This window comes from Pseudophryne corroboree, chromosome 3 (assembly GCF_028390025.1).
Source record: "Pseudophryne corroboree isolate aPseCor3 chromosome 3, aPseCor3.hap2, whole genome shotgun sequence".
Taxonomy (NCBI): Eukaryota; Metazoa; Chordata; class Amphibia; order Anura; family Myobatrachidae; genus Pseudophryne; species Pseudophryne corroboree.
Genome location: NC_086446.1, coordinates 347,834,261 through 347,861,137, shown reverse-complemented (window position 1 = coordinate 347,861,137; position 26,877 = coordinate 347,834,261). Strand labels below are relative to the sequence as shown.

General features: G+C 47.1%; 1 protein-coding gene across 2 annotated transcripts in view; it reads left to right on the top strand.

Annotated features, from left to right (window-relative positions):
• FBXL20 (F-box and leucine rich repeat protein 20) overlaps window positions 1–26,877 on the top strand; it is a 156,618-nt gene that overhangs the window by 74,418 nt on the left and 55,323 nt on the right. For both annotated transcript variants that reach the window (XM_063959723.1, XM_063959722.1), the window contains exons 2-6: window positions 16,981–17,042; window positions 17,221–17,275; window positions 17,382–17,456; window positions 17,579–17,673; window positions 17,848–17,916. In XM_063959723.1, the coding sequence (XP_063815793.1) occupies window positions 16,981–17,042; window positions 17,221–17,275; window positions 17,382–17,456; window positions 17,579–17,673; window positions 17,848–17,916 (356 nt within the window). The remainder of the gene's footprint in view (window positions 1–16,980; window positions 17,043–17,220; window positions 17,276–17,381; window positions 17,457–17,578; window positions 17,674–17,847; window positions 17,917–26,877) is intronic.

The following is a 26,877-nucleotide window of genomic DNA, read 5'->3' as shown; positions in this document are numbered from 1 at the left end:
GCACCTTAACACGCCTTAAGGTCTTTTTTCATTTATTCAAGTGGTGCCTTAATGCGATCTATTCTGTATGCTTTATTTGTAATAATATGGTTTTATGCATATTGTTATATTGGTGTTTCATTTAAAGTAATTATCATTGTGCTTTTTTACCCATTTGTTTTTTTTCCCAAATTGGGTTTATGGGTTATGTTCCCAATTTCTGCTATTTAGCAGTTCTTCAATTGCTAATTAATATTTTCTTGCATGGTTAAGCAGTCTGTAGTGAACTCACCATGATCAGTAATATTTAACTCAGTCATGGAATAATTCTCACTGTACATCATTTATGGGTTATATTGGTTAATTAGTTAATTTATTCATTGGTTTCTAGGCAACGGCTGCCGGGATCCGGTGCAAACGCGGCACCCGTCGCACGTTGTGTGACGTCATCCACCGCAGCCACGGCCCCGGGACCATGAGCCTAACACTGTGGGTGTATTTTCTATATAAGGTATGTGGTTTGTATTGTTCTGTATCCTGACGAAAGTTTTTGAAATAAAACTGAAACGTTGATGACAAGTAGGCTTTAGTGCCGGTTTCCTTTCAGCACCTAGAAAGCCCTTTGAGTGCCGCCTAAACTCCGTTACCTATACATTCCACTATCAGTGGTAAGGAGGGCACCAAGGCGATTCCTGACTTGTTAGACGGAGTGCCAGCCAACGCAACGACATATATATATATATATATATATATATATATATATATATATATATATATATATATATATATATATATATATATATATAATATATATATAGCGCTATCTGGTATATATATTCCAGTGTTTTTAAGCGCTGGTGTGTGGTGCTGGCATACTCTCTCTCTGTCTCTCCTAAGGGCCTGGTTGGGGTTTTGTCCCCTTATAGGTTAATCCCTGTGTGTGTGGGGTGTCGGTACGTGTGTGTCGACATGTCTGAGGCGGAAGGCTTCTCCACAAATGAGTGGTGTCCCCGTCGGCTGTGCCGACTCCGGATTGGATGGACATGTGGCATATGTTGAATGCAAGTGTGGCATCTTTACATAAAAGGCTTGATAAGGCTGATTTAGGGGGGACATCAGGGGGTCAATCCTCGGATTGGACCGACTCACAGGGCCCGTCGGGGTCTCAAAAGCGTCCCTTAACACAAGACACTACTACCGACACGGATTCTGATTCCAGTGTCGACTATGACGAAGTAAAATTGCACCCTAGGGTGACTAAAACCATTCAGTGTATGATTGTGGCAATAAGGGATGTGTTGCATATTGAGGATGAACCCTCGGTCCCCGACACAAGGGTACACATGTTTAAGGAAAAGAAACAGATTATTAATTTTCCCACATCTCATGAATTAAATAATTCCTTTGGAAAAGCTTGGGAGACTCCGGAAAAGAGACCGCAGATCCCCAAAAGAATTTATATGGCATACCCCTTCCCTAAGCAGGACAGGGAGATTTGTGAATCATCCCCCACTGTGGACAAAGCCCTGACGCGCTTGTCCATGAAAGTAGCGCTACCGTCTCCTGACACAGCGGCCCTTAAGGACCCTGCAGATCGCAGGCAAGAAACTACCTTAAAGTGTGTTTATTCTCACACGGGGGCTGTGCTAAGACCGACAATTGCGTCGGCATGGGTGTGTAGCGCAATTGCAGCTTGGACAGATGAGCTGACAGATCAATTTGATAATATGGATAAGGATACTATATTCTTAACTCTAGCCCATATAAAAGACGCAGTCTTATTTATGAGGGATGCTCAAAGGGACATTGGATTGCTGGCTTCTAGGGCCAATGCCATGTCTATCTCAGCGAGAAGATCCTTGTGGACTCGCCAATGGACGGGTGATACGGATTCCAAAAAACAGATGGAAGTACTACCCTATAAGGGTGATGTATTGTTTGGGGATGGGCTGACGGACCTGGTTTCCACAGCTACAGCAGGTAAATCAAATTTTTTACCATATATTCCCCAACAGCAAAAGAAAGTAACACCCTATCAGATGCAGTCCTTTCGGTCGCACAAGTTCAAAAGAGGTCGGGGATCCTCTTTCCTCGTCAGAGGTAAGGGCAGAGGCAAAAGAGCACCTGCTTCGACAGGTGCCCAGGAACAGAAGTCCTCCCCGGCTGCTCCAAAACCTACAGCATGACGCTGGGGCTCCCCTGAGGGAGTCCGCACCGGTGGGGGCACGTCTTCGACATTTCAGTCCGGCCTGGGTCAGTTCAGACCTGAATCCCTGGGTGTTGGAAATAGTTTCCCAGGGGTACAAACTGGAATTCGACGAGGTGCCCCCGCGTCGATTTTTCAAATCGGCCCTACCAGCTTCCACATCGGAAAGGGATGTAGTGTTAGCTGCAATTCAAACGCTGTGTATACAGCAAGTGATAATCAAGGTTCCCCTGCACCAGCAGGGAAGAGGTTACTACTCAACCCTATTTGTGGTCCCGAAACCGGACGGTTCGGTCAGACCTATTTTGAATCTGAAATCCCTAAACCTGTACATAAAAAGATTCAAATTCAAAATGGAATCACTCAGAGCGATAATAGCCAACATGGAGGAATGGGAGTTTATGGTATCTCTGGACATAAAGGATGCGTACCTTCATGTCCCCATATATGCCCCCCATCAGGAATACCTGAGATTCGCTGTACAGGATTGTCATTACCAATTTTAGACGTTGCCGTTTGGACTTTCCACGGCCCCGAGGATTTTCACCAAGATAATGGCGGAAATGATGGTGGTCCTGCGCAAGCATGGAGTCACAATTATCCCATACTTGGACGATCTCCTGATAAAAGCGAGATCAAGGGAGAAATTGCTGAGCAGTGTGGCACTCTCTCTGAGAGTGCTCCAGCAACATGGTTGGATTCTAATTCTACCAAAGTCACAGTTGATTCCGACAACTCGACTACCGTTCCTAGGTATGATACTGGATACGGAACAAATGAAGGTCTTCCTCCCAATAGAGAGAGCCCAGGACATTCAGAACATGGTCAGAGACCTGCTAAAACCGAAAAGGGTGTCAGTTCACCAATGCACTCGAGTTCTGGGAAAAATGATGGCGGCCTACGAGGCCATTCCCTTCGGAAGGTTCCATGCAAGGACTTTTCAATGGGACCTTCTAGACAAGTGGTCCGGGTCCCATCTGCACTTACATCGGAAAATAACTCTGTCCCCAGGGGCCAGAGTGTCTCTCCTGTGGTGGTTGCAAAGTGCTCACCTGCTGGAGGGTCGCCGGTTCGGGATTCAGGACTGGATCCTGGTTACCACGGACGCGAGCCTCCGAGGATGGGGAGCGGTCACACAGGGAAAAAACTTTCAGGGACTTTGGTCAGACCAGGAGTCCTGTCTACACATCAATGTGTTGGAACTCAGAGCCATTTACAACGGCCTTCGGCAAGCGGAGAGTCTTCTACCGGTTCTGATTCAATCAGACAATGTCACAGCAGTGGCTCATGTGAACCGCCAAGGCGGGACAAGAAGCAGAGTCGCGATGGCGGAAACCACCAGGATTCTTCGCTGGGCGGAAAATCATGTAAGCGCTCTGTCGGCTGTCTTCATTCCGTGGAGTGGACAACTGGGAAGCAGACTTCCTCAGCGGACACGATCTCCATCCAGGAGAGTGGGGACTTCATCAAGAAGTCTTTGCAGACATAACACGTCTTTGGGGAACTCCTCAAATAGACATGATGGCGTCACGCCTCAACAAAAAACTTTGGAGGTATTGTGCCAGGTCTCGGGACCCTCAGGCAGTGGCAGTAGACGCTCTGATAACACCGTGGGTGTTCAAATCGGTCTACGTGTTTCCTCCTCTTCCTCTCATCACAAAAGTGTTGAGGATCATAAGGCAAAGAAGAGTACAGACGATACTCGTTGTCCCAGACTGGCCTCGAAGGGCCTGGTACTCAGATCTACAAGAGATGCTCACAGGAGATCCCTGGCCTCTTCCTCAGAGGGAAGACCTGTTGCAACAGGGGCCCTGTGTATTTCAGGACTTACCGCGGTTACGTTTGACGGCATGACGGTTGAACGCCGAATCCTAGCGAAAAAGGGGATTCCGAAGAGGTCATCCCTACTTTAATAAAGGCTAGGAAGGAGGTGACGGTTAAGCATTATCACCGTATCTGGCGAAAGTATGTGTCTTGGTGTGAGACCAAGAATGCACCTACGGAAGATTTTCATCTGGGTCGTTTTCTCCACTTCCTACAGACAGGAGTGGATATGGGCCTGAAATTAGGCTCTGTTAAGGTTCAGATTTCGGCCCTCTCGATTTTCTTTCAGAAGGAATTGGCTTCTCTTCCAGACGTCCAGACGTTTGTAAAGGAAGTGCTGCACATCCAGCCCCCTTTTGTGCCTCCAGTGGCACCATGGGACCTGAACGTGGTGTTGCAGTTCCTAAAATCACACTGGTTTGAACCACTTAACAAGGTTGAGTTGAAATTTCTTACCTGGAAGGTGGTCATGTTGTTGGCCGTAGCATCGGCAAGGGGAGTGTCAGAATTGGCGGCCTTGTCACACAAGAGCCCCTACTTGATTTTTCATGTGGATCGAGCTGAATTGAGGACACGTCCACAATTTTTGCCTAAAGTGGTTTCTTCGTTCCATATGAATCAACCTATTGTGGTGCCTGTGGCTACAAGTGACCTGGAGGATTCCAGATCCCTGGACGTAGTCATGGCCTTAAAAATTTATGTAGCCAGGACGGCTAGAATTAGGAAAACAGAGGCTCTGTTTGTCCTGTATGCGGCCAATAAGATTGGCGCTCCTGCTTCGAAGCAGACTATTGCTCGCTGGATCTGTAATACGATTCAGCAGGCTCACTCTACGGCTGGATTGCTGGTACCAAATTCGGTTAAGGCCCATTCCACTAGGAAGGTGGGCTCTTCTTGGGCGGCTGCCCGAGGCGTCTCGGCATTACAACTTTGCCGAGCGGCGACTTGGTCGGGGTCAAACACTTTTGCTAAATTCTACAAGTTTGATACCCTGGCTGATGAGGACCTAGCGTTTGCTCAGTCGGTGCTGCCGATTGGATGCTTTGGTATAAACCCCATGGTCCTTACGGAGTCCCCAGCATCCTCGTAAGAGAATATAAGATTTTAAACCTACCGGTAAATCTATTTCTCCTAGTCCGTAGAGGATGCTGGGCGCCCGTCCCAGTGCGGAAACTCTGCAAGACTTGTATATAGTTGTTGCTTACATAAGGGTTATGTTACAGTTGAAATCGGTTTTGGACCGTTACGGTTGTTGTTCATACGGTTAACTGGTTATGTATGATCCAGGTTACATGGTATGATTGGTGTGGGCTGGTATGAATCTTGCCCTTGGATTGCTAAATCCTGCCTTGTATTGTCCGTCTCCTCTGGGCACAGTTCTCTAACTGAGGTCTGGAGGAGGGCCATAGAGGGAGGAGCCAGTGCACACCCATAGTCAAAGTTCTTTTTAGGTGCCCTATCTCCTGCAGAGCCCGTCTATACCCCATGGTCCTTACGGAGTCCCCAGCATCCTCTACGGACTAGGAGAAATAGATTTACCGGTAGGTTTAAAATCTTATTATTATTTTTTTAAATATTGGAGCTTGGTACAGAACCTCTGGTACACCCATTAATGATTACTATGGCACTTAGACATTTTACATAGTCAAATTAGGCCAATAAAAATGTCATTTGTGAGCGGAACAATGGATGAAATTTGTGGGACAAGTATATGTGGGGTGTTATATAGATGAGACCTGAGATTTTGAATTTTTGCAGCTGGGAGCCCCAAATACATTTCTAATAGCCTCTGACAGTCTAGTCATTTATGCTACACTGTCATATTATTGGTCACTTTGCCTTACACATACCACAGGTAAAACTTGGTTGGTAGCTACCCAAGCAAAGTAAAAGTAACATCTATCTATTCATCCATATATTTTGGAGATTGTATGGGATTTCTATTAAAAACGTAAATGGAAGAAGGTATATTTCTACGTATGTAGAAAGCTAACCAATATAGATTGTGTGTGTGTGTGTGTGTGTGTGTGTGTGTGTGTGTGTGTGTGTGTGTGTTTAATTTACTCTTTATGAGAAAAAAAATAACCATACTGTTCTATAAATGTTCCAAAAGACACCATTACAGTGTGTAAAGGCCAGTACTCACTGGCCGATGGCAGAGAGATGTGTGCTGAGCGAACCGCTCAGCACACATCTCTCCCGGCGCTCAGCACAGCGCGTTCTGTGCTGAGCGTGCGGGGGGAGACGGGGGGGCCGCTCACTTCACCCAGCGGGTGAAGTGAGCGACCCGCTAGATTGGCCTGCATGCAGGCCAATCTAGCAGCAGCGATAGCGATGCGCGGGGCTGCGCATCGCTATCGCTGAGGGGGCTACACACGGAGCGATCGTGCTTAAAATCTAAGCAATCTAGTCAGATTGCTTAGATTTTAAGCAGCGATCGCTCCGTGAGTACCCCCCTTAACATTGACACAATAGTACGTATCTCATGTTTGTCAATGATTGAAACAAATCCTCACACACAACCAATTCTGATTCTCCCATGACCACCTATCATGATACAATAGTAGTAGGGTAATCCTAGCTGGCAACTTTAACACCATAATCAGCTGCCACTTCTAAATCTAAGCCTCTTCTGAAAACTGAAAGCCCCTATCTCACCTCCTTATCCAACATCTTTTTGACGCTTTGCGGTTGATGGTGGCTACAACATGAGATTACTGTTTGTAGTCTCTATTGCTTGATGTGCACACCTGCTTAGAGAAGATGTATTTAATCTCAGACCATATACAAAGTATAATAGATACTACAATCTACCTATGTAGCTGGTCAGACAATGGCCCAGCCATAGTTCACACAAGGTAGATCCAGCATTGGCACCTTCAGTAATGAAATCCTGCTTAACCCTGTTGAGAATTTTAATACCAACTCTACTCTTGTAGTCTCCCCTATGTTGTTGTGGAAGACGCACTAACTTGGGATCGGATACTTAGCCATCTACTTCCTCTCCCAGCCATATGAACATACTACTTGCTGTACCACGGTACACCCGGGGTTATGATTACTGCTGTTTAATGTGTAGAATGTTATGTGTTTATAAATACTGTACTATACATGCAGGGCCGGTGCTAGGGTGTTCGGCGCCCCCCTGCAAACTATAAATTTGCGCCCTCCCATATTCCTTTGGCGCGCGCCGGGAAAAGGGGTGTGGTCTCACAAGTAAGGGGCATAGCCACACAATAGTACCCCCATTCAAAATTACGCCACAATGTAGCACAATCTTATTTATCTTATTCGTAATGCCCCACCCGTAGTAGTAGCGTCCTTATATGTAATGCCCCCCAGTAGTAGTAGCGTCCTTATACATAGTGCACCCCCAGTAGTAGTAGCATCCTTATGCATAATGCCCCCCCCAGTAGTAGTAGCATCCTTATGCATAATGCCCCCAGTAGTAGTAGCATCCTTATGCATAATGCCCCCAGTAGTAGTAGCATCCTTATGCATAATGCCCCCCCAGTAGGAGTAGCGTCCTTATACGTAGTGCACCCCCAGTAGTAGTAGCATCCTTATACATAATGCCCCCCCAGTAGTAGTAGCATCCTTATACATAATGCCCCCCAGTAGTAGTAGCATCCTTATACATAGTGCACCCCCAGTAGTAGTAGCATCCTTATGCATAATGCCCCCCAGTAGTAGTAGCATCCTTATACATAATGCCCCCCAGTAGTAGTAGCATCCTTATACATAATGCCCCCCAGTAGTAGTAGCGTCCTTATACATAGTGCACCCCCAGTAGTAGTAGCATCCTTATGCATAATGCCCCCCCCAGTAGTAGTAGCATCCTTATGCATAATGCCCCCAGTAGTAGTAGCATCCTTATGCATAATGCCCCCAGTAGTAGTAGCATCCTTATGCATAATGCCCCCCCAGTAGGAGTAGCGTCCTTATACGTAGTGCACCCCCAGTAGTAGTAGCATCCTTATACATAATGCCCCCCCAGTAGTAGTAGCATCCTTATGCATAATGCCCCCCCAGTAGTAGTAGTATCCTTATGCATAATGCCCCCCCAGTAGTAGTAGCATCCTTATACATAATGCCCCCCCAGTAGTAGTAGCATCCTTATACATAATGCCCCCCAGTAGTAGTAGCATCCTTATACATAATGCCCCCCAGTAGTAGTAGCATCCTTATACATAATGCCCCCCCCAGTAGTAGTAGCGTCCTTATACGTAGTGCACCCCCCAGTAGTAGTAGCGTCCTTATACGTAATTCCCCCTAGTAGTAGTAGTAGCGTCCTTATACGTAATGCCCCCTCCAGTTGTAGTAGCGTCCTTATACGTAATGCACCCCCAGTAGTAGTAGCATCCTTATGCGTAATGCCCCCCCAGTAGTAGTAGCATCCTTATGCGTAATGCCCCCCAGTAGTAGTAGCATCCTTATACATAATGCCCCCCAGTAGTAGTAGCGTCCTTATACGTAGTGCACCCCCAGTAGTAGAAGCGTCCATATGCATAATTCCGCCCTAGTAGTAGTAGCGTCCTTATACGTAATGCCCCCCCAGTTGTAGTAGCGTCCTTATACGTAGTGCACCCCCAGTAGTAGAAGCGTCCTTATACGTAATGCGCTTCCAGTAGTGGTACCGTCCTTATACATAATGCCCCCCCCCCCCCTCGTAGTAGCATCCTTATACGTAATGCCCCCCCAGTAATAGTAGCATCCTATACATAATGCATCCAAATAGTAGTATCGTCCTTATACGTAATGACCCCCCCAGTAGTAGCGTCGTTACACGCAATGGCCCCCATTAGTAGCGTCGTTACACGTAATGCCCCCCCTGTAGTAGTAGCGTCCTTAAAGCACACACAAACGCACACAGACATACCACACACACACACACACACACACACTACACACACACCTTTCCCTCTCACACTTCACTTACCTAAGCCAGTCTCCCTACACTACAGCAGCCTGGTCCGTGTAGCTCCACCCCTTCTGCCCCGTTTAGCCCCACCCCTTCCGACCGCTTAGCTCCGCCCCCTTCGTCCCGTACACAGCGCTGTCCTGTCACAAAGGGGAGGGGAAGGAGGAGGATTTTCATGCTGCAGGCGCGGCAGCCAGTGCCTGTCATACAGTGACAGGCACAGCAGCAGCAGCAGCAGGGGGGACAGGACGGCGCAGCAGGGAAGGAATGCAGAGCAGGGGGAGCGCCTCTCCGTCCCAGCGCCTCCCTGCACTGCATCCCTTCGCTGAGCGGGTAGCGCCGGGCCTGCATACATGTATAATCATGTATGCTGATAATACGAGGTATCCAATTAGACCGAGAAAAATGGGGGGTTTTCATTACTTTTTTTTTTTTTTTTTATATTAATATTTTTTTATTATTACAGGTTGAGTATCCCATATCCAAATATTCCGAAATACGGAATATTCCGAAATACGGACTTTTTTGAGTGAGAGTGAGATAGTGAAACTTTTGTTTTTTGATGACTCAATGTACACAAACTTTGTTTAATACACAGTTATTAATATTGTATTAAATGACCTTTAGGCTGTGTGTATAAGGTGTATATGAAACATAAATGAATTGTGTGAATGTAGACACTTTGTTTAATGCACAAAGTTATAAAAAAATATTGGCTAAAATTACCTTCAGGCTGTGTGTATACGGTGTATATGTAACATAAATGCATTCTGTGCTTAGATTTAGGTCCCATCACCATGATATCTCATTATGGTATGCAATTATTCCAAAATACGGAAAAATCCGATATCCAAAATACCTCTGGTCCCAAGCATTTTGGATAAGGGATACTCAACCTGTATTATTTTTACCTACCTTTTCTAATTCCCAAACCTGTGTGTTTTTCACGGGAAAAAAAAACCCCTGAGCTGCAAGGGTAATGTGCCTGAAACATCAGGGACAATTGAATATCCCTGTGGGTGTCAATTAGCCACTGTAAATTACATCTGCTAATTGGATATCACCCATAGTCAATACATCATTATATGAAAATCAAAATAATGATCTATAAAATAGCAAAATACCTATGCTAAGGAAACAAGTTTGCACCTTGTGTTACTATGTGTGTGTGTGTGTGTGTGTGTGTGTGTGTGTGTGTGTGTGTGTGTGTGTTTGTTTTAACACCGTCCTTAAACAATATCTGTATTAAAATGACAGCCTGCATGATTACATGTATGAAAGTCTTGCAGATGTACATGCAGAACAGAATTGCCTGATGTAAGAATGTTTGTAAATACTGTTGAATTGTATTTTAGGTAATTTATACAGTAATGGTATATTTATATTTCAAGTAGTGAATAGTATTCCATGTAGCCTATCGGTCTAAGCTTTGGAAAGGTTTGTTTTACCTCCAATGCGGCTTTAAGTGGAGTTATTCTGAGAGGAACTTTGGCAACAGCAGGCGAGAATGACACTTACGGCATATTTATGCGCTCTGGGGAATTAAGCATTTGATATGCTGGCTGTCGGGATCCCGGCACTCACCATACCAGCACCGGGATCCCGACAGCCGGCATACCGACAACTATTCTCGCTCTTGGGGTGTCCACGACAGGAGGGAGAATAAATAGCGTGGCGCGCCATTGTTCCCGCAGTGCTCTTCTATGCTCAACCTGCTGCCTGCATGCTGGCGGTCTGGATCCCGGCGTCTGTATGCTGGGCGCCAGGATCCCAAGCACTGGCATAACGTACTAGACCCGAATTAAGTGTTGGCTGTAGCTTTCTGTTAGGAATCATGCATACCTTTTGCTGTTTTATTGCCTAAGGCACCCCCGTCCCCCCAAGAGTGTAGTAGCCATTGTATAGGGACCATAATTTGCTGCTCCAAGTTGCAGAAATGTCCCATTTCAATTGTAGATGCAACTTGGGAGTGTTAAGTGTGTCCTTATGTTGCCCTGATGAACTGATTGTGATGTTGATTTTGGAAATGCCCTAAATAAAGTTATTTCCTTGATGGAGATCTATTGAAATGTCTTTAAATCTGGGCATATAGTTTGATAATGGGTTTATAATGATGGTTGTATGTTCTATTCCCGATGTAACTTTCTCTTTGCACTGTTGTAGCTATTTTTAATGTGCCACATACCTGTTCTTGTATCTTGTCTTATTTTGTTTTGTTTTTATGTTTTGTTTTTCTTGCACCCTTTTTAGTTATTTTTCTATTCATCTGGCTTTTCTCTCCTCTCCATTCTTTCCTAACTAGCCTCCTAGTTCAACCACTTATGACCACTTCCCTATTTTTGTACTGTTATCACTCTCTCACACTTTTTATTGTTATAGTTTCTCTGACGTCCTAGTGGATGCTGGGAACTCCGTAAGGACCATGGGGAATAGCGGCTCCGCAGGAGACTGGGCACAAAAGTAAAGCTTTAGGACTACCTGGTGTGCACTGGCTCCTCCCCCTATGACCCTCCTCCAAGCCACAGTTAGATTTTTGTGCCCGGCCGAGAAGGGTGCACACTAGGGGCTCTCCTGAGCTTCTTAGTGAAAGTTTAGTTTTAGGTTTTTTATTTTCAGTGAGACCTGCTGGCAACAGGCTCACTGCATCGAGGGACTAAGGGGAGAAGAAGCGAACCTGCCTGCTTGCAGCCAGCTTGGGCTTCTTGGCTACTGGACACCATTAGCTCCAGAGGGACCGAACACAGGCCCAGCCTCGGAGTCCGGTCCCAGAGCCGCGCCGCCGGCCCCCTTACAGAGCCAGAAGCAAGAAGAGGTCCGGAAAATCGGCGGCAGAAGACATCAGTCTTCACCAAGGTAGCGCACAGCACTGCAGCTGTGCGCCATTGCTCCTCATACACACCTCACACTGCGGTCACTGAGGGTGCAGGGCGCTGGGGGGGGGCGCCCTGAGCAGCAATAAAAACACCTTGGCTGGCAAACATACATCACATATAACCCCCAGGGCTATATGGATGTATTTTAACCCCTGCCAGAACCCATAAAAATGCAGGAGAAAAGTCCGCGAAAAAGGGGCGGAGCCTATCTCCTCAGCACACTGGCGCCATTTTCTCTCACAGCTCCGTTGGAGGGAAGCTCCCTGGCTCTCCCCTGCAGTTACTACACTACAGAAAGGGGTTAAAAAAGAGAGGGGGGCACTAATTAGGCGCAGTATTAATAAAACAGCAGCTATAAGGGGAAAAACACTTCTATAAGGTTATCCCTGTATATATATAGCGCTCTGGTGTGTGCTGGCATACTCTCCCTCTGTCTCCCCAAAGGGCTAGTGGGGTCCTGTCCTCTATCAGAGCATTCCCTGTGTGTGTGCTGTGTGTCGGTACGATTGTGTCGACATGTATGAGGAGGAAAATGGTGTGGAGGCGGAGCAATTGCCTGTAATGGAGATGTCACCCCCTAGGGAGTCGACACCTGAGTGGCTGAGCTTATGGAAGGAATTACGTGACAGTGTCAGCTCTTTACAAAAGATTGATGACATGAGACAGCCGGCTACTCAGCCTGTGCCTGTCCAGGTGTCTCAAAAGCCATCAGGGGCTCTAAAACGCCCGTTACCTCAGATGGCAGATACAGACGCCGACACGGATACTGACTCCAGTGTCGACGATTAAGAAACGAATGTGACTTCCAGTAGGGCCACACGTTACATGATTGAGGCTATGGAAAATGTTTTACATATTTCTGATAATACCAGTACCACTAAAAAGGGTATTATGTTGGGTGAGAAAAAACTGCCTGTAGTTTTTCCTGCATCTGAGGAATTAAATGAAGTGTGTGATGATGCGTGGGTTTCCCCCGATAAAAACTGTTAATTCCTAAAAAGTTATTAGCATCATACCCCTTCCCGCCAGAGGATAGGGCACGTTGGGAAACACCCCTTAGGGTGGATAAAGCGCTCACACGCTTGTCTAAACAGGTGGCACTACCGTCCCCGGATACGGCCGCCCTTAAGGAACCTGCTGACAGAAAGCAGGAAAATATCCTAAAATGTATATACACTCACACGGGTGTGATACTGCGACCAGCAATCGCCTCAGCCTGGATGTGCAGTGCTGGGGTGGCTTGGTCGGATTCCCTGACTGACAATATTGATACCCTAGATAGGGACAGTATATTACGGACTATAGAGCATTTAAAAGATACATTTCTATATATGCGTGATGCACAGAGGGATATTTGCCGACTGGCATCAAGAGTAAGTGCGCTGTCCATTTCTGCCAGAAGAGGGTTATGGACAAGACAGTGGTCAGGTGATGCTGATTCCAAAAGGCACATGGAAGTATCGCCTTATAAAAGGGAGGAGTTATTTGGGGTAGGTCTAACAGACCTGGTGGCCACGGCAACGGCTGGGAAATCCACATTTTTACCCCAGGTAGCCTCTCAACATAAGAAGACGCCGTATTATCAGGCGCAGTCCTTTCGGCCCCATAAGGGCAAGCGGGCAAAAGGCTCCTCATTTCTGCCCCGTGGCAGAGGGAGAGGAAAAAGGCTGCAGCAAACAGCCAGTTCCCAGGAACAGAAGCCCTCTCCCGTTTCTGCCAAGTCCTCAGCATGACGCTGGGGCTTTACAAGCGGACTCAGGCACGGTGGGGGCCCGTCTCAAAAATTTCAGCGTGCAGTGGGCTCACTCACAGGTGGACCCCTGGATCCTTCAGGTGGTATCTCAGGGGTACAAATTGGAATTCGAGACGTCTCCCCTTCGCCGTTTCCTAAAGTCTGCTTTACCGACGTCTCCCTCCGACAGGGAGGCGGTATTGGAAGCCATTCACAAGCTGTATTCCCAGCAGGTGATAATCAAGGTACCCCTCCTACAACAGGGAAAGGGGTATTATTCCACGCTATTTGTGGTACCGAAGCCGGACGGCTCGGTGAGACCTATTTAAAATCTGAAATCCTTGAACACTTACATACAAAGGTTTAAATTCAAGATGGAGTCACTCAGAGCGGTGATTGCGAACCTGGAAGAAGGGGATTATATGGTGTCTCGGGACATCAAGGATGCTTATCTCCATGTCCCAATTTACCCTTCACACCAAGGGTACCTCGGGTTTGTGGTACAGAACTGTCACTATCAGTTTCAGACGCTGCCGTTTGGTTTGTCCACGGCACCCCGGGTCTTTACCAAAGTAATGGCCGAAATGATGATACTCCTTCGAAGGAAGGGAGTTTTAGTTATCCCTTACTTGGACGATCTCCTGATAAGGGCAAGATCCAGGGAACAGTTGGTAGTCGGGGTAGCACTATCTCAAGTAGTGTTGCGGCAGCACGGTTGGATTCTCAATATTCCAAAATCGCAGCTGATCCCGACGACACGTCTTCTATTCCTAAGGATGATCCTGGACACAGTCCAGAAAAAGGTGTTTCTCCCGGAGGAGAAAGCCAGGGAGTTATCCGAACTAGTCAGAAACCTCCTAAAACCAGGCCAAGTGTCAGTGCATCAGTGCACAAGGGTCCTGGGAAAAATGGTGGCTTCCTACGAAGCAATTCCATTCGGCAGATTCCACGCAAGAATGCTGGACAAATGGTCCGGATCGCATCTTCAGATGCATCAGCGGATAACCCTGTCACCAAAGACAAGGGTGTCTCTCCTGTGGTGGTTGCAGAGTGCTCATCTTCTAGAGGGCCGCAGATTCGGCATTCAGGACTGGGTCCTGGTGACCACGGATGCCAGCCTGCGAGGCTGGGGAGCAGTCACACAGGGAAGAAATTTCCAGGGCTTGTGGTCAAGCCTGGAGACATCACTTCACATAAATATCTGGGAGCTAAGGGCCATTTACAATGCCCTAAGCCAAGCAAGACCTCTGCTTCAAGGTCAGCCGGTGCTGATCCAGTCGTACAACATCACGGCAGTCGCCCACGTAAACAGACAGGGCGGCACAAGAAGCAGGAGGGCAATGGCAGAAGCTGCAAGGATTTTTCGCTGGGCGGAAAATCATGTGATAGCATTGTCAGCAGTGTTCATTCCGGGAGTGGACAACTGGGAAGCAGACTTCCTCAGCAGGCACGACCTCCACCCGGGAGAGTGGGGACTTCACCCAGAAGTCTTCCACATGATTGTAAACCGTTGGGAAAAACCAAAGGTGGACATGATGGCGTCCCGCCTAAACAAAAAATTGGACAGGTATTGCGCAAGGTCAAGGGACCCTCAGGCAATAGCTGTGGACGCTCTGGTAACACCGTGGGTGTACCAGTCAGTGTAGGTGTTCCCTCCTCTTCCTCTCATACCAAAAGTACTGAGAATTATAAGACGGAGGGGAGTAAGAACTATACTCGTGGTTCCGGATTGGCCAAGAAGGTCTTGGTACCCGGAATTTCAAGAGATGCTCACAGAGGACCCGTGGCCTCTACCTCTAAGAAGGGACCTGCTCCAGCAAGGACCCTGTCTATTCCAAGACTTACCGCGGCTGCGTTTGACGGCAGGGCGGTTGAACGCCGGATCCTGAAGGAAAAAGGCATTCCGGATGAAGTCATCCCTACCCTGATCAAAGCCAGGAAGGATGTAACCGCAAAGCATTATCACCGCATTTGGCGAAAATATGTTGCGCGGTGCGAGGCCAGTAAGGCCCCGATGGAGGAATTTCAACTAGGTCGATTCCTGCATTTCCTGCAAACAGGAGTGTCTATGGGCCTAAAATTGGGGTCCATTAAGGTTCAAATTTCGGCCCTGTCAATTTTCTTCCAGAAAGAACTAGCTTCAGTTCCTGAAGTTCAGACGTTTGTAAAAGGGGTACTGCATATACAGCTTCCTTTTGTGCCTCCAGTGGCACCTTGGGATCTCAATGTAGTTTTGGGGTTCCTAAAGTCACATTGGTTTGAACCACTTGAATCTGTGGAGTTAAAATATCTCACATGGAAAGTGGTCATGCTGTTGGCCCTGGCCTCAGCCAGGCGCGTGTCAGAATTGGCGGCTTTATCCTGTAAAAGCCCTTATCTGATCTTCCATTCAGACAGGGCGGAATTGAGGACTCGTCCTCATTTTCTCCCTAAGGTGGTTTCAGCGTTTCATCTGAACCAACCTATTGTGGTACCTGCGGCTACTAGTGACTTGGAGGACTCCAAGTTGTTGGACGTAGTCAGGGCCCTGAAAATATATGTTTCCAGGACGGCTGGAGTCAGAAAATCTGACTCGCTGTTTATCCTGTATGCACCCAACAAGCTGGGTGCTCCTGCTTCTAAGCAGACGATTGCTCGTTGGATTTGTAATACAATTCAGCTTGCACATTCTGTGGCAGGCCTGCCACAGCCAAAATCTGTAAAAGCCCATTCCACAAGGAAGGTGGGCTCATCTTGGGCGGCTGCCCGAGGGGTCTTGGCTTTACAACTTTGCCGAGCAGCTACTTGGTCAGGGGCAAACACGTTTGCTAAATTCTACAAATTTGATACCCTGGCTGAGGAGGACCTGGAGTTCTCTCATTCGGTGCTGCAGAGTCATCCGCACTCTCCCGCCCGTTTGGGAGCTTTGGTATAATCCCCATGGTCCTTACGGAGTTCCCAGCATCCACTAGGACGTCAGAGAAAATAAGAATTTACTTACCGATAATTCTATTTCTCGTAGTCCGTAGTGGATGCTGGGCGCCCATCCCAAGTGCGGATTGTCTGCAATACTTGTACATAGTTATTGTTAACTAAATCGGGTTATTGTTGTTGTGAGCCATCTATCCAGAGGCTCCTCTGTTATCATGCTGTTAACTGGGTTCAGATCACAAGTTGTACGGTGTGATTGGTGTGGCTGGTATGAGTCTTACCCGGGATTCATAAATCCTTCCTTATTGTGTACGCTCGTCCGGGCACGGTATCCTAACTGAGGCTTGGAGGAGGGTCATAGGGGGAGGAGCCAGTGCACACCAGGTAGTCCTAAAGCTTTACTTTTGTGCCCAGTCTCCTGCGGAGCCGCTATTCCCCATGGTCCTTACGGAGTTCCCAGCATCCACTACGGACTACGAGAAATAGAATTATCGGTAAGTAAATTCTTATTTTTTCCCTTTTTTATTTTCACTAGATGTTCTCAAACAATGATGAGGCTCTAATCAACAAGAAACTTCCCAAAGAGCTGTTGCTCAGGTGAATATGGTTTAGTTGTAATCTTGATAAGTAATATGGATAGTATGGAGATGTGATGATTCATTTTGTGTCCTGTGTATGCAGCTTACAACATTGGTGTTCCACTTAGCTTCAGTCACCCAAATCAACTTGTAGTTTTATAGTTCTTAATGAGATTTGTTCTATGTATTTCCCCCAGGATCTTCTCCTTCCTAGATGTTGTAACCTTGTGTCGATGTGCTCAAGTCTCCAGGGTAAGTAAAGAGTGCCATTTTTATAGGTATAATGTGGAAAATGTATGTCTTGAGAATCTTTGTGATATTCGTGGAGATATATGGTGGCACTTCATTTTTCTTTTAGGCCTGGAATGTCCTTGCGCTTGATGGAAGCAACTGGCAGCGAATTGATTTGTTTGACTTCCAAAGGGACATTGAGGTAACTAATATTTCGTTCTTTTACTGGTCATTTAGTTGGACAGGCAGCTTGCTCTAGTTGCTTTCTTCTCTTTAGCACTTTTGCTGTTTGTCTCCACCATGTAACATCTTCCCTTGTTCCAGGGGCGTGTGGTAGAGAATATATCAAGAAGATGTGGAGGTTTCCTACGCAAGCTCAGTCTACGTGGATGCCTTGGTGTGGGGGATAATGCTCTAAGGTGTGCCAATAAAAGACGTTCTCAATTTTTTTTTAATCATCAAGCCAAGATAATATACTTTTGGAATTTAAATCCAGTCACAATCTTTTTCTTCTGCATTCGAATTACATTTTTATCCTTTATTCATATGCAATTTTAGACTTCACTTATCACATTTTTCCCTCTCTACTGTAGAGCTTTTGCCCAGAACTGTAGGAATATTGAGGTTTTAAACCTGAATGGCTGCACCAAAATCACTGACACGTGAGTATGGTGTAGAGATAGTGACCTGTTTTCTGTTGTAATGCACTTTATGAGGGCTTACTGAGAAGGTCATACAGGAGTTCGTGTTTATGAGCTTGGGAAGTGGTCAGAGTTAATGGTTGGTGATTCTTAACTGCTGCAGTTGTGCCTCCTCTTGTTTGGTAAATTATTGCACCAGGGGGGAACTCCTGTGATATCATGTGGCAGCATATGGACAGGGAGGCTGCAAACCGAAACAGTCCTGTATCTTATTAACTTTGTATCACTAGAATATGCTTAGTAACATCTTCAAAAAAATGTATTACAATTTATACACCCACTTCAATGTTTTAAGAGTATTTATATAATCAGGAAAATGAAGTTCTAACTCAGACTGCCCCAGGTAGAGGCTGTAATGTTTTTTTAAGCAGATTAGAGTTGAACCTTTCTCAAATAAAAATGTAACTGCCTCATATGTTTTGGAAAAATAGATTCTTCTGTCTAAATTTGTGTTTTACAGTTGATTCTTCCTAGTTGTCTTTCGGTTTAGTACTATACAAACTCAGTACATGACTCTGTTCTGCTGATTATTATCATTTACAAAGCATGGAGCTTATACCCACTTCAAATTTTCTGTATTTAATTTTATTGTGGGTAATGTCCTAACTGTTTACTTTAAAGTATTCATTGTGTGGAAATGGAAGTGATGTTATTGTGTTAAATCCAATGGTCTATGAAAAGTCTTCAAACTGGAATTACTTGCATTGGGATGTTTAGGTATTTTTTTGCCAGCAGGTGAATTAACATGTTTTTGAATCATCACGGAAATACTCCATTAGAGGGATTTATGCTAACAATTATATCTCCTTTCCTCTCTGTTGTCCATACTCTGCATTGTGAGCACCCCAGCCAATATCTGGTCTCCACAAAGAAAGACATAATGGCCCTGGATCCGAGTCGCCAGCTGAATGCGGCCTCGTCTAGTTAGTTTTAGAAAAATGCACTTACGCGGCATTGAACATTCGCATCTAAGCGTGTCTATGGGTGATTTTGAGTCAGACACATCTAGGTCACATGCACAGAAGATATTCCTCTTGTGGGCATGTATCCAGAAATGTATCCTATTCATATGTTTGGCAAGTAGACGTCATTTTCAGTTGCAGCTTTTGTACCTAGTATGGGGTAGAGCCCATATTAGCTATGAAGCCTGCTTTAGTGAATAGAGGACTGTCGGGGGGTGCAGCCTCTGAGACCCGGTCAAATATGAGTGAATACTTGCATTAGATTTCCATTATGTGACTCAGAATCAGGCCCACTATTATACACCTTTCAAACATAATTACCCGGCTTCAACCTGGCTCTGTCCTGGGACAGAAAGCATGTGTTGAAGCGGGGGGTTAACCCTTTTACACATGGGTGACAACCCGGGTTATTCCTGGGTTGTCACCCTTCACACCGGACCCACTGGAAGACCAGGGTCTTACAGCATTCAGTGGGTGCTTGTAGATGAAGCCATCTCCAAGCACTACTGTACCCAGCCTATCAATTTCTTTTAGGCGTGACCTTTCATACCTAAGCTGGGTCATCTTACCTAGGTTGCAAGTCCTGGAAAAAACCTTGACAGCAAGTAGGGTTGTGGACCTGGGACTGTCAATCCAGGTAGGCCCGTTTATACATAAGTCAGACCCAGGTATACGCACATTCATGTTCAAAAACCACAGAACACTGCACCATTTTACACATTGGTGCCCTGGTATCATGCTGACCTATGTAACCTCCTGTCCTAGACGCAGTTTATAAAAAAAAAATAATAATAATAATTTCAGTTTAATTGCTGTTCATACGCTTACAGCCCTGACTGGTCTATATTGCAAAATAATATGCTTGTGAACGGAGTAGTTTGTATGCTTTTTTAATTTTGATTAGGATAACTGGGATTGTTAATATTCCCAATCCCTGCGTGGCGCTACCCAAATTCCAGCAGCCAAGTACAGCAGGGTAGGGATTGGTGGGTCATGTGCCCAGGATGACCGCTATTGAAAGCACGGGGGGCGGGGGGGGGGGGGGGGGGGGAGGAGGAGGATGATATGTTTGAGTCCTTGAATCGCTGTCAATTATCTGGCAGACCAGCTGTCCCATTTGACTGGTTGGAATGAAAATCTGGTAATGTATGAGAACAATTGACAATCAACTATTTGCTCCCAAGCACTGGAAATTGGACAAAATCTGTCATTCAGGCAGATTGGTTAAAACCATGATTTTAACACATTTTTCTGAACAACAGTTTTTGTCCATTTCCAGAGTTTGGGATGGTCTGCCAGATAATTGTATGGTGCATGCCCAACTTACGCAGTCTGAGGAGACCTGAGTCAGGCAAACCCCACAGCGTTCAGAGAAGAAGTGTCTGAGTGAGCAGCTCAGCAGCAGAAATATGGGGAGAGGGGGCAGGGAAAGAGACCCATACATATTAATGCTTTATGTTTGGTGACTGTGACATTCTATTGTGTAAGAAGACAAATAAACCTGGGGGGTAAAAAAAGCAGAAAATCAACACTGATGTGTCAGGTATAATCACATGTCTAACGGTAAGTACAGCTTCCATCTCCTCCTTTTTCACAAAGAATACAACATCTGTTTCTCTGACGTCCTATGTGGATGCTGGGGACTCCGTCAGGACCATGGGGAATAGCGGCTCCGCAGGAGACAGGGCACAAAAGTAAAAGCTTTAGGATCAGGTGGTGTGCACTGGCTCCTCCCCCTATGACCCTCCTCCAAGCCTCAGTTAGGTTTTCTCTATCGTCCTAAGTGGATGCTGGGGTTCCTGAAAGGACCATGGGGAATAGCGGCTCCGCAGGAGACAGGGCACAAAAGTAAAGCTTTTACAGGTCAGGTGGTGTGTACTGGCTCCTCCCCCTATGACCCTCCTCCAGACTCCAGTTAGATTTTTGTGCCCGGCCGAGAAGGGTGCAATTCTAGGTGGCTCTCATAAAGAGCTGCTTAGAGAGTTTAGCTTAGGTTTTTTATTTTACAGTGATTCCTGCTGGCAACAGGATCACTGCAACGAGGGACAGAGGGGAGAAGAAGTGAACTCACCTGCGTGCAGGATGGATTGGCTTCTTGGCTACTGGACATGAAGCTCCAGAGGGACGATCACAGGTACAGCCTGGATGGTCACCGGAGCCACGCCGCCGGCCCCCTCACAGATGCTGAAGCAAGAAGAGGTCCAGAATCGGCGGCTGAAGACTCCTGCAGTCTTCTTAAGGTAGCGCACAGCACTGCAGCTGTGCGCCATTTTCCTCTCAGCACACTTCACACGGCAGTCACTGAGGGTGCAGGGCGCTGGGGGGGGGGCGCCCTGGGAGGCAAATGAAAACCTTTAAAAAGGCTAAAAATACCTCACATATAGCCCCAGAGGCTATATGGAGATATTTACCCCTGCCTAAATGTACTAAATAGCGGGAGACGAGCCCGCCGAAAAAGGGGCGGGGCCTATCTCCTCAGCACACGGCGCCATTTTCTGTCACAGCTCCGCTGGTCAGGAAGGCTCCCAGGTCTCTCCCCTGCACTGCACTACAGAAACAGGGTATAACAGAGAGGGGGGGCAAAATAAATGGCAATATATTAATATAAAAGCAGCTATAAGGGAGCACTTAATCATAAGGCTATCCCTGTCATATATAGCGCTTTTTGGTGTGTGCTGGCAGACTCTCCCTCTGTCTCCCCAAAGGGCTAGTGGGTCCTGTCTTCGTATAGAGCATTCCCTGTGTGTCTGCTGTGTGTCGGTACGTGTGTGTCGACATGTATGAGGACGTTATTGGTGTGGAGGCGGAGCAATTGCCAAATATGAGGATGTCACCTCCTAGGGGGTCGACACCAGAATGGATGCCTTTATTTGTGGAATTACGGGATAGCGTCAACTCGCTTAAGCAGTCGTTTGCCGACATGAGGCGGCCGGACACTCAATTAGTGCCTGTCCAGGCGCCTCAAACACCGTCAGGGGCTGTAAAACGCCCCTTGCCTCAGTCGGTCGACACAGACCCAGACACAGGCACTGATTCCGGTGGTGAAGGTGACGAATCAACCGTATTTTCCAGTAGGGCCACACGTTATATGATTTTGGCAATAAAGGAGATGTTACATTTAGCTGATACTACAGGTACCACTAAACAGGGTATTATGTGGGGTGTGAAAAAACTACCAGTAGTTTTTACCGAATCAGAAGAATTAAATGACGTGTGTGATGAAGCGTGGGGTGCCCCGATAAAAAACTGCTAATTTCAAAGAAGTTATTGGCTTTATACCCTTTCCCGCCAGAGGTTAGGGAGCGCTGGGAAACACCTCCTAGGGTGGACAAAGCGCTAACACGCTTATCAAAACAAGTGGCGTTACCCTCTCCTGAGACGGCCGCACTTAAAGATCCATCAGATAGGAGGATGGAAAATATCCAAAAAGGTATATACACACATGCAGGTGTTATACTACGACCAGCTATTGCGACTGCCTGGATGTGCAGTGCTGGGGTAGTTTGGTCAGAGTCCCTGATCGAAAATATTGATACCCTGGACAGGGACAATATTTTACTGTCGTTAGAACAAATAAAGGATGCATTTCTTTATATGCGTGATGCACAGAGAGATATCTGCACACTGGCATCACGGGTAAGTGCTATGTCCATTTCGGCCAGAAGAGCTTTATGGACACGACAGTGGACAGGCGATGCGTAGAGGAGTTATTTGGGGTCGGTCTATCGGATTTGGTGGCCACGGCTACGGCCGGGAAATCCACCTTTCTACCTCAAGTCACTCCCCAACAGAAAAAGGCACCGACCTTTCAACCGCAGCCCTTTCGTTCCTTTAAAAATAAGAGAGCAAAGGGCTATTCATATCTGCCACGAGGCAGAGGACGAGGGAAGAGACAGCAACAGGCAGCTCCTTCCCAGGAACAGAAGCCCTCCCCGGCTTCTACAAACGCCTCAGCATGACGCTGGGGCTTCGCAAGCGGACTCGGGGGCGGTAGGCGGTCGTCTCAAGAATTACAGCGCGCAGTGGGCTCACTCGCAGGTAAATCCCTGGATCCTGCAGATAATATCTCCGGGGTACAGGTTGAAATTAGAGACAGAGCCACCTCGCCGTTTCCTGAAGTCTGCTTTACCAACGTCCCCCTCAGAAAGGGAGACGGTTTTGGAAGCCATTCACAAGCTGTATTCTCAGCAGGTGATAGTCAAGGTACCTCTTCTACAACAAGGGAAGGGGTATTATTCCACTCTTTTTGTGGTACCGAAGCCGGATGGCTCGGTAAGGCCTATTCTAAATCTGAAGTCCTTGAACCTGTACATAAAGAAGTTCAAGTTCAAGATGGAGTCACTCAGAGCAGTGATAGCGAACCTGGAAGAAGGGGACTTTATGGTATCCTTGGACATCAAGGATGCGTATCTCCACGTTCCAATTACCCCTCACACCAGGGGTACCTCAGGTTCGTTGTACAAAACTGTCACTATCAGTTTCAGACGCTGCCGTTTGGTTTGTCCACGGCACCTCGGGTCTTTACAAAGGTAATGGCCGAGATAATATTTCTTCTTCGAAGAAAAGGCGTATTAATTATCCCATACTTGGACGATCTCCTAATAAGGGCAAGGTCCAGAGAACAGCTAGAGATGGGTTTAGCACTATCTCAAGAGGTGCTAAAGCAGCACGGATGGATTCTGAATATTCCAAAATCCCAATTAATGCCGACAACTCGTCTGCTGTTCCTGGGGATGATTCTGGACACAGTTCAGAAAAAGGTTTTTCTTCCCGAAGAAAAAGCCAAGGAGTTATCTGACCTGGTCAGGAACCTCCTAAAACCAGGAAAGGTGTCTGTACATCAATGCACAAGAGTCCTGGGAAAAAATGGTAGCTTCTTACGAAGCAATCCCTTTCGGCAGATTCCATGCAAAGGGATCTGTTGGACAAATGGTCAGGGTCGCATCTTCAGATGCACGTGCGGATAACCCTGTCGCCGAGGACAAGGGTATCCCTTCTGTGGTGGTTGCAGGAGGCTCATCTATTGGAGGGCCGCAGATTCGGCATGCAGGATTGGATCCTGGTGACCACGGATGCCAGCCTGAGAGGCTGGGGAGCAGTCACACAGGGAAGAAATTTCCAGGGAGTGTGGTCGAGCCTGAAAAAGTCTCTTCACATAAGCATTCTGGAACTAAGAGCAATCTACAATGCTCTAAGCCAGGCGGAACCTCTGCTTCAAGGAAGACCGGTGTTGATCCAGTCGGACAACATCACGGCAGTCGCCCATGTAAACAGACAGGGCGGCACAAGAAGCAGGAGGGCAATGGCAGAAGCTGCCAGGATCCTTCGCTGGGCGGAGAATCACGTGATAGCACTGTCAGCAGTATTCATCCCGGGCGTGGACAACTGGGAAGCAGACTTCCTCAGCAGACACGACCTTCACACGGGAGAGTGGGGACTTCATCCAGAAGTTTTCCACATGCTATTAAACCGTTGGGTAAAACCAATGGTGGACATGATGGCGTCTCGCCTCAACAAAACACTGGACAGGTATTGCGCCAGGTCAAGAGATCCGCAGGCAATAGCTGTGGACGCGCTGGTAACACCTTGGGTGTACCAGTCGGTATATGTGTTTCCTCCTCTGCCTCTCATACCAAAGGTATTGAGGATTATACGGCAAAGAGGAGTAAGACTAGTGGCTCCGGATTGGCCAAGAAGGACTTGGTACCCGGAACTTCAAGAGATGGTCACGGACGATCCGTGGCCTCTACTTCTGAGAAGGGACCTGCTTCAGCAGGGTCCTTGTCTTTTTCAAGACTTACCGCGGCTGCGTTTGACGGCATGGCGTTTGAATGCCAGATCCTAAAAGGAAAAGGCATTCCAGAAGAAGTCATTCCTACCTTGATAAAGGCAAGGAAGGAAGTCACCGCGAAGCATTATCGCCGTATTTGGCGAAAATATGCTGCGTGGTGCGAGCAGCGGAGTGCTCCGATGGAGGAATTTCAACTGGGTCGTTTTCCTACATTTCCTGCAATCAGGATTGTCTATGGGTCTCAAATTGGGATCTATTAAGGTTCAAATTTCGGCCCTATCAATATTCTTCCAAAAAGAATTGGCCTCAGTCCCTGAGGTCCAGATTTTTATCAAAGGAGTACTGCATATACAGCCTCCTGTGGTGCCTAAGGTGGCACCGTGGGATCTAAATGTAGTTTTAGATTTCCTCAAATCCAATTGGTTTGAACCACTAAAGAATGTGGATTTGAAATATCTCACATGGAAAGTGACTATGTTACTGGCCCTGGCTTCGGCCGGGAGAGTATCTGAACTGGCGGCTTTGTTTTATAAAAGCCCTTATTTAATTTTCCATTCGACATAGGGCAGAGCTGCGGACGCGTCCGCATTTTCTCCCTAAGGTGGTATCAGCGTTTCACCTGAACCAGCCTATTGTAGTGCCTGCGGCTACAGACGACTTGAAGGACTCCAAGTTGTTGGACGTTGTCAGAGCCTTAAAAATATACATTTAAAGGACGGCTGGAGTCAGAAAATCTGACTCGCTGTTTATACTGTATGCACCCAACAAGTTGGGTGCACCTGCTTCTAAGCAGTCGATTGCTCGTTGGATTTGTAACAAAATTCAACTTGTACATTCTGTGGCAGGCCTGCCACAGCCTAAATCTGTTAAGGCCCATTCCGCAAGGAAGGTGGGCTCATCTTGGGTGGCTGCCCGAGGGGTCTCGGCATTACAACTCTGCCGAGCAGCTACGTGGTCAGGGGAGAACACGTTTGTAAATTTTTACAAATTTGATACCCTGGCAAAGGAGGACCTGGAGTTCTCTCATTCGGTGCTGCAGAGTCATCCGCACTCTCCCGCCCGTTTGGGAGCTTTGGTATAATCCCCATGGTCCTTTCAGGAACCCCAGCATCCACTTAGGACGATAGAGAAAATAAGAATTTACTTACCGATAATTCTATTTCTCGGAGTCCGTAGTGGATGCTGGGCGCCCATCCCAAGTGCGGATTATCTGCAATACTTGTACATAGTTATTGTTAACTAATTCGGGTTATTGTTTAGGAAGCCATCTTTCAGAGGCTCCTCTGTTATCATACTGTTAACTGGGTTTAGATCACAAGTTGTACGGTGTGATTGGTGTGGCTGGTATGAGTCTTACCCGGGATTCAAAATCCTCCCTTATTGTGTACGCTCGTCCGGGCACAGTACCTAACTGGAGTCTGGAGGAGGGTCATAGGGGGAGGAGCCAGTACACACCACCTGACCTGTAAAAGCTTTACTTTTGTGCCCTGTCTCCTGCGGAGCCGCTATTCCCCATGGTCCTTTCAGGAACCCCAGCATCCACTACGGACTCCGAGAAATAGAATTATCGGTAAGTAAATTCTTATTTTTGTGCCCGGCCGAGAAGGGTGCAATCTAGGTGGCTCTCCTAAAGAGCTGCTTAGAGTAAAAGTTTTGTTAGGTTTTTTATTTTCAGTGAGTCCTGCTGGCAACAGGCTCACTGCTACGAGGGACTTAGGGGAGAAGAAGTGAACTCACCTGCGTGCAGGATGGATTGGCTTCTTAGGCTACTGGACACTAGCTCCAGAGGGACGATCACAGGTACAGCCTGGATGGGTCACCGGAGCCGCGCCGCCGACCCCCTTGCAGATGCCGAAGAGAGAAGAGGTCCAGAAATCGGCGGCTGAAGACTTCTCAGTCTTCATGAGGTAGAGCACAGCACTGCAGCTGTGCGCCATTGCTCTCAGCACACTTCACACCAACGGTCACTGAGGGTGCAGGGCGCTGGGGGGGGCTCCCTGGGCAGCAATGAAAGTACCTATGCTGGCTAAAAATACATCACATATAGCCTCTGGGGCTATATGGATGTATTTAACCCCTGCCAGGTTGTCAGAAAAACGGGAGAAGAAGCCCGCCGAAAAGGGGGCGGGGCCTATTCTCCTCAGCACACAGCGCCATTTTCCTACACAG